Raw genomic sequence first — 15,870 nt, forward strand, 5'->3', positions numbered from 1 at the left:
TGGAGGGGAGTGCAGAGTGTGTGTGCTGGGGTGAGCAGGAGACTCTCAGGGCCGGAGCGGGCGCGGGTTCGGGGAGCAGAGTGTTTGACGCAGGGGGCGGCGTGCAGCAGGCTGACAGCCGCCTCTGGCCACCGCGGCCGCGCCCCCTCCGCCCCGGGCCAGGGAGGGGAAGGGAGGGGACCAGGCGGGGCGGCACTGCCTCGCGCCGCCCGCCCCGGCCCGGGGAGGACCGTGTGAAAATGAGGCCGGGGCTCGGGGGGCGGGCCGGGCCGGGACAGGGGTGTCAGAGCACCGCGGGCAGGGCCCCCGCACACACCTCCCGAAGCCGCCGCCGCGCTCGCCGCCCGCGCTCCGCCGCCTCTGGCCGCAGCCGCCGCGCCATCCATGGGGGTCGCGGGCCGCAGCTGTCCCGGGGCGGCCCGGGCGCTGCTGCTGCTGCTGCTGCCGCTGCCGCTGCTACTGACGGCGGCCGCTCCGCCGGGCCCCGGCCGCGCCACGGAGCTGCCAGAGGGTGAGTGTCCCGCCGCGGGGGCGCACCTGGCACGGCGCGGCGGCGCGGGCGAGGCCGGCGCGGGAAAGGGTGTCCCGGGTCCCCTCGCGGGGTCGCCCTGAGGCGGGCGGGCCAGGCCGGGGGTTGGCGGCTGCAGCTGCGTGTGGCCCCGGCTCCCATGGGGCCCTCCACCGCTGGCCAGGCCACGGCGGTACCATCGCTTGGACCCGAGGCCCAGGGCCCTGCGTCCCGCGGCCGGGCCTCGGACCCGGGGCTCTGACAGTTCCCGGAAAGTAGCTGCTGGTCGCACTCTCGCCGGCCGAGTAGGGAGGAGAGTACTGAGGTCTTGGGGACCAGTTCCTCATTGTATAGATGGGGAAACTGAGGGCTCAGGCCGGGATGCATCCGTGAGGCCGGGGCATCTTTGCCCCTTCTTTCTTCTCGGGGCAGGAAGTTCTCCTGCGGACTCCAGGGCTGACTCTGAGGACTTCTCTGTCTTGGAACAGCCGTGGTTCGGGGATCCGGGAATACCCTTAAGTAGCCCTTTTACAACAAGTCTTGGGTTTTCTGCAGCTGGAGATAAGTGCTCTGGACGTTGTGTGCTATCTGGATTTACAATACTTTCAAAACTCTTTTGTTTTTAATAAACATCTTGGAGAGGTGTCGACCCAGGAAATACTTCTGCCAAGGCCTGTTTCCAGGTTGAGAGGGGTGGGCAGTGGTGGGCGCAGGTGCTGGGGACACCATCCCTTCTGCACCGCCAAGTGAGTTTTTGCTCAAGTGTTTGCTAACAGCCCTGAGCAAGCTTTCCCCCCATACTCCAAGCCCGGAGAAAGCTGACAGGCAGCTGCTGTTTTCAGAACTTCTTGCCTACCTGATTATTCCTTCCTTCAGCAGGTGTTTCCTATTGCCTACTCACATGCCAGGCACTGTGCTTTGCATCAGGGACACAGACTCAGTTTGTTGTCGAGACACCGTCAAGTGAGGGAAATGGGCAGGGAAATAGACGGTGACAACCCCTCCTGATATGTGCTATAAAGGAGATGCATATGGGAGCCTCTGGTGGGGGCACCTCACTTACACTGGGGGTTATGGTGGGCTTCCTCAAAGAGGTGGATCTGAGTATTGAAGGCTAGTAGGTGAATGTGGAAATGTTCCAGCCAGAGAACAAGCTGAGCCTGGAAATGAGGGCCTGGAAATGGTGTGGTTTATCCCAGGGGCTCTCAAGCAGTTTAGCTTGTGAAGAGTGAAGAGAGGTGGGCTGGTGGGAGATGATGCAAAAGAGGGGCCAAGGCCAGATCACCCAGGGCTTGGGGAACCATACCAGAAGCTTGCTGTGCTCTTTTGCAGATGTGGATGAGTGTGTCCAAGGGCTGGATGACTGCCATGCCAGTGCCCTGTGTCAGAACACACCCACCTCCTACAAGTGCTCCTGCAAGCCTGGCTATCAAGGGGAGGGCAAGCAGTGTGAGGGTAAGTGACTTGGGGCCAGTGGTGGGTGGGCCAGCAGGAGAATCTCCTCACCTCCTTCGCTCTTACAGTGGCCACTTATGTGGGGGAAAGTGCTGCTCCATCCCCAAAGTCATATCACTCATCCTCTGAAATGTATTTCAAATCCTTAGAGGACCAAGGACATCAGATATCCCAAGAGCACCACAGTTTTATCTGACTCAGAATTATCTGTTATTTCTAGCTTCTGAAAAGGAAAAGGGGTGCTTTGGTATCTTTCAGTCCCACTTAGTTTGGGGACAGAAAGTAAACAGCTCAGTTGATCAGAACAGCCTCGCCAGAGCAAAACTGATCCTGTGCCTCCCTGGGGCAGTTTGCACAGTTGCCCTGGAGCCTGAGGGCTGGAGTCCTGTCCTCCGTTGCCCACACTGGAAGTTCCATCTTGTCCATGGCTTCTGGCTCTTTGGCACTTGACCTACCAAGATCAGGAGCTACACCAAGGGCTTGCCTCATTTGGAGCTGCAAGTCCACCCTGAAAAGTTGCATGCAGAAGGATATTTTAAGCCTTTGGAATTCCGATCTGCCAGCCTAAAATCTGGACTCTGCTATTTTGTGTTCTGAACATCTAGGGATTAATTTAGTGTTATGAACTCTGAAGTTCAGACTTGGCCGGACACTGAGCACTCATGGAAGGAGGTTGTTCCCCCGGGATGGAAATCATGGCATGTTGGAGTTGGCAAGGCTTCTCAGGGAGCTCAGGGCCTATCCCATCCCTCATTTTATAGATGGGGACACTGAGGCCCAGGGGAGTTGGGACAGGTACTTGTGACCAACATCACACAATTAGCCTGCAGGTAAAAGAAGGTCAGTTCTCTACCCCAGCTCTGTCCCCATCTCCACATCTCTCACATTCACTCAGCCTCCTGGTGTCCCTTTTTGGTTGGGTGAGAAATCCTAATATTTATAGTCATCCTGTGTGCGCAGGAAGAAGTTTAAAATTGATGAGGGGCACTGAACTCATCCCTGCAACTCCCTCCTTATATCTAGACCCTGCCAAGCATGTTGGTCACCCCTTTTACCCCAAGAAGTTTTCAATTCTTTATAACTTGGGCTTAACTGTGATGGGAATTGATCTTTTGGATGTTGCAGCACTCTCAAATCAGGCACTTTGAAAGATGCATTAACTTCTTTAGGTCAGGAGGAAAACTTTTAATAAACGTCTATTTTGGGGCCATTTAATGACCTAGTGTTCATATCCTGATGTTTCTGGCCAATTTGTTTCATGTTGTAGCCTCTTAGTAATAAAGACTCTTGGTATTGGAATAATGTGTAATGTCCAGCTGTGTCTGGCACATAGTAGACATCCAATAAACATCCTTGTTTTTTAATAAATGAATGTGCCAGATGGGCTTAATAACTAGCACCTTGACACAGATCTTCTCTAACAAACAGACAAACCCACAAATGAAACATCTGGATACAGATGTGTAGCTGACCAAATAGGTGGGTGACTGTCAGATGCTTTTGTAGTGTTAAAGCAATGACTTTATGCCCTCCTATCTCTCCTTGTCTTCTTAGCTGAGACACACTGGGATTTTCAAAATGAACTTTATTTAAAAGGAAGGGGAGACTAAAAGAAAAGATGGACAGCAAATGTAAATATAGATGGGCTTACAATGGACAAGTCTGGATCTGGTTGGCACTTAAAGATACCCCTTGGGAAATTACTCATAAGCTCTCCTTTGTGTACGTGGAACAAAGCTCCTCCTTCTCTCTTCAGGGGAGGAGGATTCCCTGTCAGGTCCACAGCAGGTGAAGCTGATGATCCACCCATGAAGCTCTTGGGTTTCTCCAGGTTCACCTTTGCCCAGAGAGAGGCCCCTGTCTCTCTCTCTTTCTCTCTGCCCTATATCATGGGAGGCCAAAGGGCCATTTCCCCCAGAAAAATCTCTCTGTCCTTCTCTCTATATGACACCCTCTCCATATTTAATATTCTATTTGCAGTACTGGAATTCACATATGTTAGTACCCAGCTTGAGGGAAAAAGTTCACTTTTTCTCTGTGTGGTTATTTCATCTCTTCCAATTGCTGAATATACTTTGGGGACAGAAACTGTGCCATTGGTTTCTTTTAGTTACAGTACCTATTTAGTAAATGATGTTGAATGATAAAGGCAAGAGTTTCCATAATCTTAGCTTTTGGGTTTGACATATTATAAATGAAATTGAATTGCTAACAGTTTATATTTGAAAAGTCAACTCTTTAGTTTAAAATAGCTAATGATTGATTGACATTGTTACTTTATATATTTAATTTTGTTTCAAAATAATATGTGATTATTGTAATAATAAGTCAAACAACGTAAAATATATAAAATTGAAAATTAAAAAGCTTCCTGTGCCTTTATCCACAAGTAGTCACTGTTAACATATATTGTATATCCTTTGGACTCTCATTTTAAACTAAAACCCAGCAGGAATTTATCTTTCGCTTATTTGCAGTATTTATAAACCCAATAAGGATGCTCCTGTTTAGTTTGGATTTCTTGGTATAGGAGCACAGAAATGGAAATTTTCTTCCAAAAATAAGAAGAAGAGAAAATGAAGATTTCAAGAATTCAAAGATGTAGATACTTAAAGATATGGCTCCTTTGTGTTTCTTGTCTATTCGTTTTTAAGCCTCTTGGGGTCAACCTATGGTATGGTTTGTATTGTGATCATCAACAATTTCACTGTTTTATGCTTAAATTCAGGGATGAGAACTGGGTTTTCCCAGAGTGACCAGTATTTTATCCTCTACAAAGCTTCTTGTGCAAAAATGTTAGAGAAATGAAAGTATGGGCCCTGAATAAATAGTTTTTTAAAATAATGTGACTCAGAAGTGGCTTTAGATAAGTGATGTTTTATTCCAGGTGGTCTTTGCTTGTATTCAAGGTTTTGGGGGTCTCAGAAGTCAGTATCCATTGTATGGTCCTCACTTCTCAGTTTAAGGAATGGAATCACGTTTAAGAAGGGATGAATCTGAACTTGGCTTTGTATAAGGAGTTATATTTTTCTTTTTTTGAAATAATTTTAGACTTCAGAAAAGTTGCAAAAATAGTGTAGAGTTCACATATACCCTTCACCCATCTCACCCTAATGTTAACTTACATAACCATAGTACAGCTATCAAAACCAGGAAATTAACACTGGTACAATACTATTAACTAAATTACAGACCTTACTCAAATTGAACCAGATTTTCCCTGATCTCTTTCTGTTTCAGAATCCAGTCCGTGGCCCCAAATTACATTTAGTTGCTGTATCTTCTCCGATCTGTGACAGTCCTCAGTTTTCTGTCTTTTATGACATTGCCACTTTTGATGAATACTCGCCAGTACTTTTGTAGAATGTCTTAGGTTTTCTCATAATTAAATTGAAGTTACCTATTTTTGGCAAGGCTACCATAGATGTGCTGCACTATACTTCTTAGAGCGTCATGTCAGGGGCACGAATGTCCCGTTACTGTTGATGCTAACTTTGATAGCCTGGTTACGACTAGGTCTCTGGGTTTCTCCACCACAAAGTTATCATTTTTCACTTTGCAATTGATACATCTCTTGGAAGAGATACTTTGAGACTGTGCCAAAAGCCTGTTTCTCCTGAATCTTCACCCACTGATTTTAGCATCCATCTATGGAGCATGCCTGCAACAATTATTACTGTGCTGTGTGCCCAGTGACAATTTTGTATTTTCCTTGTTCTTTCTATATCTATTAATTGGAATTCTCCTGTAAGGAATATCTGTCCCATCTCCTCCATTTATATATTTAGTTATTCATTTAACCCAGTGCAGACTCATGGGTATTATTTTAGTCTAGCTATCATTATTTATTTTCAGTTCAAATTGTGCCAGATTTGGCCATTGAAAGCTCCTTCAGGTTGCTTCCTGTGTCGTTTTGACATGTCCCCATCCTTTTTTGAGAAATTCCTAATTTTCTGACACTAAAAGATGGTCCAGACTCATCTTGTCTCCCCGCCCCCCCCCCCCCCCCCCCCCCCCCCCGCAACCCTGGAATCAACCACTTCTCCTAGAAGCACTGGTTCTTTTTATTGGAAAGTAGATATAAAAACCAGGATTTGGATGCTAGGCGATCTCATTGCACTGGAGCGGTAGGACTCCTAGAGGCCCTGTCAGTGGACAGAGCTCTGAGATACATGTATGCATAGTAACTCAAAGACACATGTACATTGGTATTTACTTCCATATCTATCCATCTTTCTGTTTGTATATATATTCAACACACTTTCAATTCCAAACCAATACTACAGGATTATCCTAATCTCCCCCTTTATTTATTTGTACCTTCTTTCTCCAACAGTGAGAAATCTGGCTCTTATTATCTACAATATATTTACCTATTTGTTTAATCATAATGCACAGATTATTTATAGAGTTAGTAATCCCTAACCCTGTGAGAAACAGATTTACTAACTGGACGACAGTATATGTGTACAGTTACTTTTGTTTTTAGCTTTACAGTATCCAATCAAGATACTGTTTTTCAAAATTACTTAAGTTAGTACTTTTCTTCCCTGTCACCTTCAGTGTGGTTTTGTTATTCATTTATAATACAGTTAGCTTAATTTGTTTCTCTTTGCATTTTACTTTTCACTCTCTCTCATTCTCCACTCTCACTTCTGGTCAATTTTATGTATATATGCATGGATGTAGGTATGTAAATTATCACTGTGGTTCTAAGAGTCAGAGCCATATAAAAAGGAATATTCAGAAAAGCGTGGCTCCCTCCTCATTCCTACTACCTTGTCCCATTCCTCCTTCTTTCCACCCCTTTCCCTACTCCCTGAGGGTAACCAATCTCTTTAGTTTCCGGCTTATCCTTCCTACTTTTCTTTTACGCAAAAAAGCAGATACATGTGTATTTTCTTGTGTTTTTTTTTTTTTTTTTGCTTTTAACGACTTCATTGAGGCATAATTTGCACATCATAAGATTCACCAATTTAAATGTACAAATCAATGACTTTTAGTAAATTACCTGAGTTTTGCAACCATAGCAATAATACAGTTTTTGAACATTTTCATCCCTTCAATAAGATCCAGCATGCCATGTACAGTTCTCATCCCCAGCCCTAGGCAAACACTAATCTACTTTCTATCTCTATAGGTATGACTTTTCTGGCATTTTATATAAATGGAATTTTATAATATATGGTCCTTTGTCACTGGCTTCCTTCACTTAGCATGTTTTCAAGGTCCACCCATGTTGTACCATGTACTGGTATTTCATTCCTTTTTATTGTTGAATAGCATTCCATTGAATACCATGTTTTGTTTATCCTTTCTCCAGTTGATCAACATTTGGGTTGTTTCTACTTTTTTGGCTCTTATGAATAATGCTGCTATGAATATCTATATGTAAGTCTTTGGGTAGACATATGTTTTCATTTCTCTTGGGTAGGCACCTAAGAGTGGAATTTCTGGGCCATATAGTAAATTTATGTTTAACTTTTTAAGGAACTGCCAACTTGTTTTCCTAAGTAGCTGTGCCATTTTATATTCTCACCAGCAATGTATGAGGGTTCCCATTTCTCCATATCCTTGTCAACATTTGTTATTGTCATCATCATCATTATTATTATTATCACCATTCAAGTGAGTGTGATAGGGTATCTTTTTGTGGTTTTAATTTGCTTTTCCCTAAAAACTAATGATGAGCATCTTTTCATGTGTCTTTTATCCATTTGTATATCATCTTTGATGAAATGTCTGTTCAAATCTTTTTCCCATTTTAAAATTGGTTGTCTTTTTATTATTGAATTGTAATAGTTCTTTGTATATTATAGATAGAAATCTTTTATAAGATAACGTGATTTGCAAATATTATTTCCCAGTCTGTGGCTTGTCTTCATTTTTGTAATGGTGCAAGAGTTTTGTATTTTGATAAAGTCCAATTTATTAATTTTTTCTTTTATGGATTATGGTTTTAGTGTTGTATCTAAGAAATCTTTACCTAATTCAACATCTCAAAGATCTCCTCATTTTTTCTTCAAAAAGTTTTATAGTTTTAGCTCTTATATTTAGGTCTCTGATCCATTTTCAGTTAATTTTTGTGTATAGTTTTAGGTAAGGGCCTAAATTTATCTTTTTGCATATGGATATCCAATTGTCCCAGGACTATCTGTTGAAAAGACTACCATTTCTCCCAGTGAATTGCCTTAGCACCTTTGTTGAAAAACAACTGACTGTAAATATAAGGGCTTATTTCTGGTCTTTCAATTCTGGTTTGTTGCTCTATATGTCTGTCCTTATGCCTATACCACACTGTCTTGATAACTGTAGCTTTATAGTGAGTTTTGAAATTGGTAAGTGAAAGTCCTCTAAATTTGCTCTTCTTTTTCAAAATTGTTTTGGCTCTTCTGGGTCTTCTGCATTTCCATATAAATTTTAGGATAAGCTTCTGTGAAAAAAAGCTTGGTAGAATTTCGTTTGTATTTTTAATCCCCCCCCCCTTTCTTATATGAAGGGCAGTATACTACAGATACTCTTTTGAATTTTGTTTTTTGCCCCACTGGAAATCACTCTAAGTCAGTCCATAGAGATCTTTTTCATTTTTTATAGCTGCATAATACTCCACTGAGTAAATGTACCATGATTCATCCAAGTCCTCTCCTATGTATTGACATTTAAGTTGCTTCCAATTTTTTCAGCAGAAGCACCGTTATGGTGAATAACCTTGTGCATATGTATTTTCTTATTGTTGGAGATGTATCTTCAGGGTAGAATCCTAGAAGTGAGATGTCTGATTATCAGGCAAATACATATGTAGTTTTGTTAGGTATTGCCAAATTTCCCTCAAGAAGGGTTGTACCAATTTGCATTTCCACTAGGAATGCATATGAGTGCCTGTTTCCCCACAACCTTGCCAACAGAATGCGTTGTCACACTTTAATTTAATTTTTCCAGTCTGGTATGTGAAAAATGATATCTCACTGTTGTTTTAAATTGCAATTCTTTAATTAGAAATATGTTTGAACATTTTTTTCATATGTCTGAGGGCCACTTTTTTTTTAATCTGCAGATTTTATTGAGATATATTCAACAGTATACAATCTGTGTCTCACGGTATCATCACTTAGTTGTGCAATCATCATCACACTCGATTTTAGACCATTTTCATTGCTCCAATAAGAAAAATATCAGATAGACACAAAAAAAGAAAACCCCAAGCACCCCATATCACTGTGTGGTACACTTGTTACTGTTGATGAAAGACTATTAAGGTATCACTGTTAACTATAGTCCACAGCCTACAATAGGTAATTTTTCCCCATATACCACTCTATTGTACAAGTGTCGTACATTAGTAGTAGTTCATGTGAGAACTTATTTATATTTCTAGTATTAATTAGTGATACATATGACTCTAAACAACCCCTTCAACCAAATTCACCTACAATGCAGCAATATTACTTATAATAATGAAATAGCATCACCTCTATCCATTCCAAAACATGTAAGTTCAACCTTGTTAACAATTCTGTACATATTAGGTAACTGCTCCCCCTTCTCTAGCTTCTGTCTATTTCTAGGTACCCTATATTCTACATTTTAAGATCTGAGTTTACCTATTCTAGTTAGTTCATATTAGTGAAATCACACAGTATCTGTCCTTTTGTGTCTGACTTATTTCACTCAGTGTTATGTCCTCAAAGTTCATCCATGTCGTCACGTGCTTCAGGATCTCATTCCTTCTTACTGCTGCATGATATTCCATCATATGTACATTCCACATTTTGTTTATCCACTCATCTGTTGATGGACACTTGGATTGTTTCCATCTTTTGGCAGTCGTGAACATCGATGTGCAAATGTCAGTTCATGTCCCTGCTTTCAGATCTTCTGGGTATATACTGAGTAGCAGAATTGTTGGGTTGTGGGGCAACTCAAAATTTAATTTTCAGAGGAACACCAAACTGTCTTCCATTGCGGCTGCACCATCGTGCATGCCCACTAGTAGTGAATGAGTGTTCCAATTTCTCCACATCCTCTCCAACATTTGTAGTTTCCTGTTTAATGGCAGCCATTCTTATAAATGTGAGATGATACCTTATTGTGGTTTTGATTTGCCTTTCCCTAATAGCTAATTAATATGAACATCTTTTCATGTGCCTTTTAGCCATTTGTGTCTCCTCTTTGGAAAAATGTCTATTCATATCTTTTGCCCATTTTATAACTGGGTTGTTTGTCCTTTTATTGTTGAGTTGTAGGATTTCTTATATATTCTGAATATCAAACCCTTATCAGATATATGTTTACCAAATATTCTCTCCCATTGAGTTAGCTGCCTCTTCACCCTTTTAACAAAGTCATTTGAAGCACAGAAGTGTTCCATCTTGAGGAGTCCCCATTTATCTTTTTTTTCGTTTGTTGCTTGTGCTTTGGTTGTAAGGTCTAAGAAGCTACCTCCTACCACTAGGTCTTGAAGATGTTTCCCTGTATTTTCTTCTAAGGGTTTAATGGTACTGGCTCTTATATTTAGGTCTTTGATCCACTTTGAGTTAATTTTTGGATAGAGTGTGAGGTAAGGGTTGTGGGCCACTTTTATATCATTTTTGTGAATTGTCCATTCATGTCTTTTTCCCATTTTTTTTTTTCTATAAGCAGCTGTATTTTGTGGTTCTCTTTCATGAAAACTGATACTTATTTTATGGAAATGTTCTGCTGTGTTTGGGAGAATGATTGCAATGTGTGGTTTGTTTAATCTAACACCTAGTCTTCAAGAAGCAAGCTCTGAGTTGAATTTCTGGTAGGTTTACTCTAAGAAAAATTCAACAAGTAAGATGTGGGAAAAGTGAATGTAAAAGATAAGGCTGATTCAGGAGTAGATTCAGTGACTTTTTTCATGAGCTGTCTCCATATCAAAGATTTAGCACTGCCTGGTTTACTCTGTTTTCTTCCTCAGACATTGATGAATGTGGAAATGAACTCAACGGAGGCTGTGTCCATGACTGTTTGAATATTCCAGGCAATTATCGCTGCACTTGTTTTGATGGCTTCATGTTGGCTCATGATGGTCATAATTGTCTTGGTAAGGAAGACGTGGAAATTGTGATTCTCTTTTATCTACCCTCCAGCATCCCCACCCTTTTTCTTTTTTTCCCTTTAATGAAAGCACATTTATTAAGACAAAAGGGGGATCAGAGACTTGTGTTTTCTGACCCTTAGAAATCAGACTCAAGAAAATAAAGTGGTAAAAATCAGTAGAAAATAAAGAGCCGGACCAGCATCAGAGACTTCTCTACCATTTTGACTTGAAAGGGCTGAAGCATTTTTGACAAGAAAGAGGATCAAAGCCAAAAACTTTTCAGGAGTGGCAGTTTCCTGTGTTCTCTGGGATGACCCTTTGCCTCTCCTTGGTGCCCTAAGCACACATTAGCCACATATATATTAGCCAGAATTTACAGAGTACAAACACCACTTAGCACTAGCACTAAATTCCAAGTGCATGCCTGAGATCCTGAAAAACCAAACGCAACTCTTCAGTGCAGTTCACCCCTCCTGAATTCAGTTTCTACTTATTGGTGTCTATTCAGCTTTTTAGCAATGGTTCTTTACCCTGGCCACAGATTAGAATCATCTGACAAGTTTAAGAAAATACCATTGCCTGGGCCTCATCCAAGCCTGAGAGCTACTGTTTTATAGCCTGGAGAAACTGATCCAGCCCAGTGAAATATATTTGTGTGTATATTATAGATACACATAAATAGAAATGCTTTTCATATTTCTCCAATTGCAGTGCATCACCCAGCTTAATGACACAGTTTTAATTACTTTGGAGAAAAGGAATGGTGGATTAAATATGGGGTGGGGTGTGGCAGCTCAGAGGGGAGCACATCTTTACTCTAAACACATTCAGGATTTGGTGTTTGGAGAAACAGACATCTCTTATTCACCTGGAGTCCTCACCGTGGGATACCTAGGCCAGGTGTGGCTCTTCTGGAATGTGCTCCCTTTACCCTTTGGCAGAGAGAAGGGCAAGTTTGTTAGGCTTTAGGGGATGGCTTGAGTCCCATCAGATGAGTCAGGCATCTGCTTGGTAGTGTGGGAGGATGGATGGCTGTAAGATCTGAAGCTTGAAACCAGATAACAGATATTTAAACGTGAATTTTCTTGTTACGGATGCACCCAGGAGCTAGTAATGGGCACAGGAGAAATTTGGCTGGAGAAAATAAATTGCTTTCATATCTGCCTTCTCTTTGAGCTTTTGTCCTGTCTGAGACTTTTCTGTAAGTTTCCTCTTCTTTGGTTCTGGTGATGCTGTGCTCTCCTGCTTGTTTGTTCATTCATAAAACAGTTAATGAGCACCTGTTTTGTACCAGGACTGTGCTAAAAATAAAACAAAAAACACTGTCCTCGTGTGATTGTGAAGACCTTGTGGATCACACCCCCTTTATCTAGTGTATGGATGAGTGGAGGAATGGGGATAAAAACTAAAGGACAAATGGGGTGGGATGGGGGGATTATTTGGGTGTTCTTTTTTCACTTTTATTTTTTATTCTTGTTCTGGTTCTTTCTGATGTAAGGAAAATGTTCAGAGATAGATTGTGGTGATGAACGCATAACTATGTTATCATACTGTGGACAGTGGATTGTATATCATGGATGATTGTATGGTGTGTGAATGTATTTCAATAAAACTGAATTTAATAAAAAAAAAAAACCAAATCTGCATACATCTAAAAAAAAAAAAACACTGTCCTCAAGGAGTAAGCAATCCAGTGGAGATGGGTAAGTACAAGATTTTGAGAATGCCATGCAATAAGTGTACAATCCCTGTGCACAGGGATTATAGGTCCCTTAAGGGAGCCCTGGGGGAACGTCAGAGGGCAGGTCAGGGAAGGTTTCCTCCTCCCTGGCTTTCTGATGGCTCCTTCTCTGGAGCCCTGCCGTCTCCTCTACCTTCTCCCTGCCCCTGGGGCATAGGCATTCCTTAGAATTCTACCTCGGGCTGTGTCCTCTCTGCTCCCTTTCTCTCCGTTCTCCACACTCCTATCTTTGGCTCTCTACATCTACCACTTTATCAGGCAACTACAAATAAATGATTTTCAAAGCTGTACTTACAACACCAGATTTTCTTCCTGTGCAGACTCAGGTTTCCCACTGCCTGCTGGACCTAGGCCTGAATGTCAGCATTTTGGATACATCAGCTCCCTACCTCTGTGGGGGCCATCCTTTCCTCCAACCCCATTTCTGTACCCAGCACTGGTTTTCCGTGTTTCTCAGCCAGAAGACCTGGATGTCTCGGCCGCTAACAGTGCCCCACCCCACAGCCCACAAGGCTCCATGCCCCACAGACACCATATCCACAGTGCCATTTAAAAAGTCTCTTCTCTCTTGGACATCCCCACTGCCAGGGCCCCCACTGCCTCTAGCCATGGCTATTTCAGGCATGTCTGTGAAGCTGGACACCCTGACTTTTGGTTTCCTCCCTTTTCCCTATGTCTTTAGTTTTTCCCAAGGAGAAGGTTTGACCATGCTCCCTCCTGTTCCAGTTGTTCCCAACTGCTTCCCAAATTAAGTAGGAATGCCTTTGCCTGGTATTCAAGGTCCTACTCAGTGTGGCCTCAATCTCTCTTCCCAGCTTTATCTCCTGTAACTTCCCAACATGCACCCTGTGCTCACTGTTATCTGAATATACCCCATGTTTCCCAGCCTCCGTGCCATTGCTCATGCCCTTTTTCTCTGCCTGGAATCCCTTCTCCTGATTTGTAATTGAAGAAATCCCTAAAGGCCTATCTTTCCTCAACTTTTCCATGAAAAACCTATCATGATACCCCACAAACAGAAGTGACTTCTCTTTCCTTTCTACCACCTTTTGCGTTGTCTCGTAGTTATTTGTATATTTGTCTCTTTCCCTCTACCAAAGGACATACTCCTAGAGGGAAGGAATTTTATGTTACTCATCTGTATTTTACCATCTCCTGTAGCGCTGTGCTTTGGAAAGTGAAGGTGTTCCAAAAAAATATGTACTGAACCTATTATCTTCCATCCTTGGAAGACTCATGTGGGCTGGGTTAGTCATCTGAGGGTCCCGTTGGCTGGGGTTGAGAGCTTCTGTGATGCAGGGACTGGAAGAGGCATCTCATGTGTTCTTAGCAAGAGCCGCTGAGCTGCCGGGCTGGGCAGGGTGTTTGAAACAGTCACAGAAGCAAAGTCTAATTCCTCTCCCCCTCCAGACGTGGATGAATGCCTGGAGAACAATGGCGGCTGCCAGCACACCTGCGTCAACGTCATGGGGAGCTACGAGTGCCGCTGCAAGGAAGGGTTTTTCCTGAGTGACAATCAGCACACGTGCATTCACCGCTCAGAAGGTACTGCTCCTCTGCTGTGGGTGGGGGGTGGGGGATGAGGGTGGTGCAGAATCCCACCTGAATATCTCCTTCTCCCGATGACTTTAGAGAGAAGGCACAGGGTACAGAAAGTCCTGGAGGCTTGAGGACTAGTCCAGATCTGCTCCTGGGTAACCTTGGGCGAGTTATTTTAGCTTCAACTTTTCCACCTGGCCACATTGGTGGGTTGGACTGGGTGAGCTCTGAGGTTCCTTCAAATTCTTACATTCTCTGATTCTAATCTTTAAATAGAGTACATTTCAAACATGAATAAATGTGTCAGGAGAAACATAATGGATGATCTGCCAAGTTTTTCAAAAAGGTGATGAAAACCACAGCACCAGTGCCAGCCTGTTCCTTGCTGTGTGTGGGTAGGGAAGGGGCTGGATCCTTCCTGTGGAGACTTCAAAGAACTGTCCTGTTTTTAGCCCCAAGCTAGATTTGGCCCTTCCCTATGTTCTGCATTTTAAAAGTCTGAACCTCTGGGGTCCTGTGGGGCTGATGGACTCTCTCCTTGGTCTTGGGCTCTCTCTGCGGGGGCTTTCTTCACCCCAGGTCATCACTTACCCTTCCTCCCTAAATTCGCAGAAAGCTTCTCTGCTGACTTCCCTTTCATTCTCTTCCCTGCTTTGAGTTTATCCCTTTTTTATTCCTCTGTTATTTTAGTTGGTTCTTGGGAGGAGAGGCACTAAATACATGTGGCCAATAAGCCATTTTTAACTGAATGTCTTCTTATTAATTCTTCTTTGCTCTTTCTTAGGCCAAAGAATCACATTTTGGTGGCCACATTTCTCTTGGGGTTGCATCTGCCTGTTTTTAGGGGAAGTGTCCTGACTATTAGACCATTACCCCTTCCTGGCATTTGCTGCTTGTTCATTTCTGTAACTTAGGAAAGAGCTGATTTTAAGTTCTACCATTTCATCACAAATTTGTAGGTTTATTGTTTTAGTCATGGTTTTAATGGTTTTGCAAGATCTTCTCTGTGGAAGATGATTTTGCCTCATTATTCCTGGAATGATGGTTCATACCTCACGCTCGGCTGGAATACCTGTTTGGGTTCTAAGGAGGATTGTCAGAGCAAACACCCAGGGACCAGTGGGTTCGATGCCTACTATCACCCCGGAGTCTGCTCATTCTGTCTGGGGCAGGACAGTTGTGCACATTAGCTCCGATCAGGCAGGTTTCTTATCTCCTGCCAGTTGTGCCTGTGACTAGGGTGACAGCTGATTTCATTTTCCTTCTGGGTGCTCTGTACTCTTGGGTGTGCACTGTGCTCTTGTCCACACAGGCAGAACTCGAGGAGGGAATGAAATTCAGACCCAGTGGTACAGGATGATCCGTGCCTCAGGGCACCTCCCCTTGGGCCTGCTTCCTAGGAAGTTGCTCTGTCGTTCTCCTCAGGCAGCTGGGGAGAGAGGCAGGGACCCTCAGGTAAAGCCCTTCTTGAACACCCTGGAATTGACCCCACCGGCTCACAAGCAGCTTGCAGTGGCGAGATCATCTGTCATCCTTGCACTTCCAGAGCAGCAGTTTGGCCCTTTC

At 43.2% G+C, this 15,870-nt stretch overlaps 1 protein-coding gene across 6 annotated transcripts in view; it reads left to right on the forward strand.

Moving 5' to 3' along the window:
• Positions 1-332: 332 nt before the first annotated feature.
• Positions 333-15,870, forward strand: part of SCUBE2 (signal peptide, CUB domain and EGF like domain containing 2) — a 71,547-nt gene continuing 56,009 nt past the window's right edge. For 5 of the 6 annotated variants that reach the window (XM_037840032.1, XM_037840034.1, XM_037840035.1 and 2 more), the window contains exons 1-4: positions 333-511; positions 1,841-1,963; positions 10,902-11,027; positions 14,176-14,310. In XM_037840032.1, coding sequence (XP_037695960.1) covers positions 385-511; positions 1,841-1,963; positions 10,902-11,027; positions 14,176-14,310 — 511 coding nt within the window. In that variant the 5' untranslated portion in view covers positions 333-384. The remainder of the gene's footprint in view (positions 512-1,840; positions 1,964-10,901; positions 11,028-14,175; positions 14,311-15,870) is intronic. The other variant, XM_037840036.1, reaches the window with a different exon arrangement.

Source organism: Choloepus didactylus, chromosome 6 (genome assembly GCF_015220235.1).
Source record: "Choloepus didactylus isolate mChoDid1 chromosome 6, mChoDid1.pri, whole genome shotgun sequence".
NCBI lineage: Eukaryota > Metazoa > Chordata > Mammalia > Pilosa > Megalonychidae > Choloepus > Choloepus didactylus.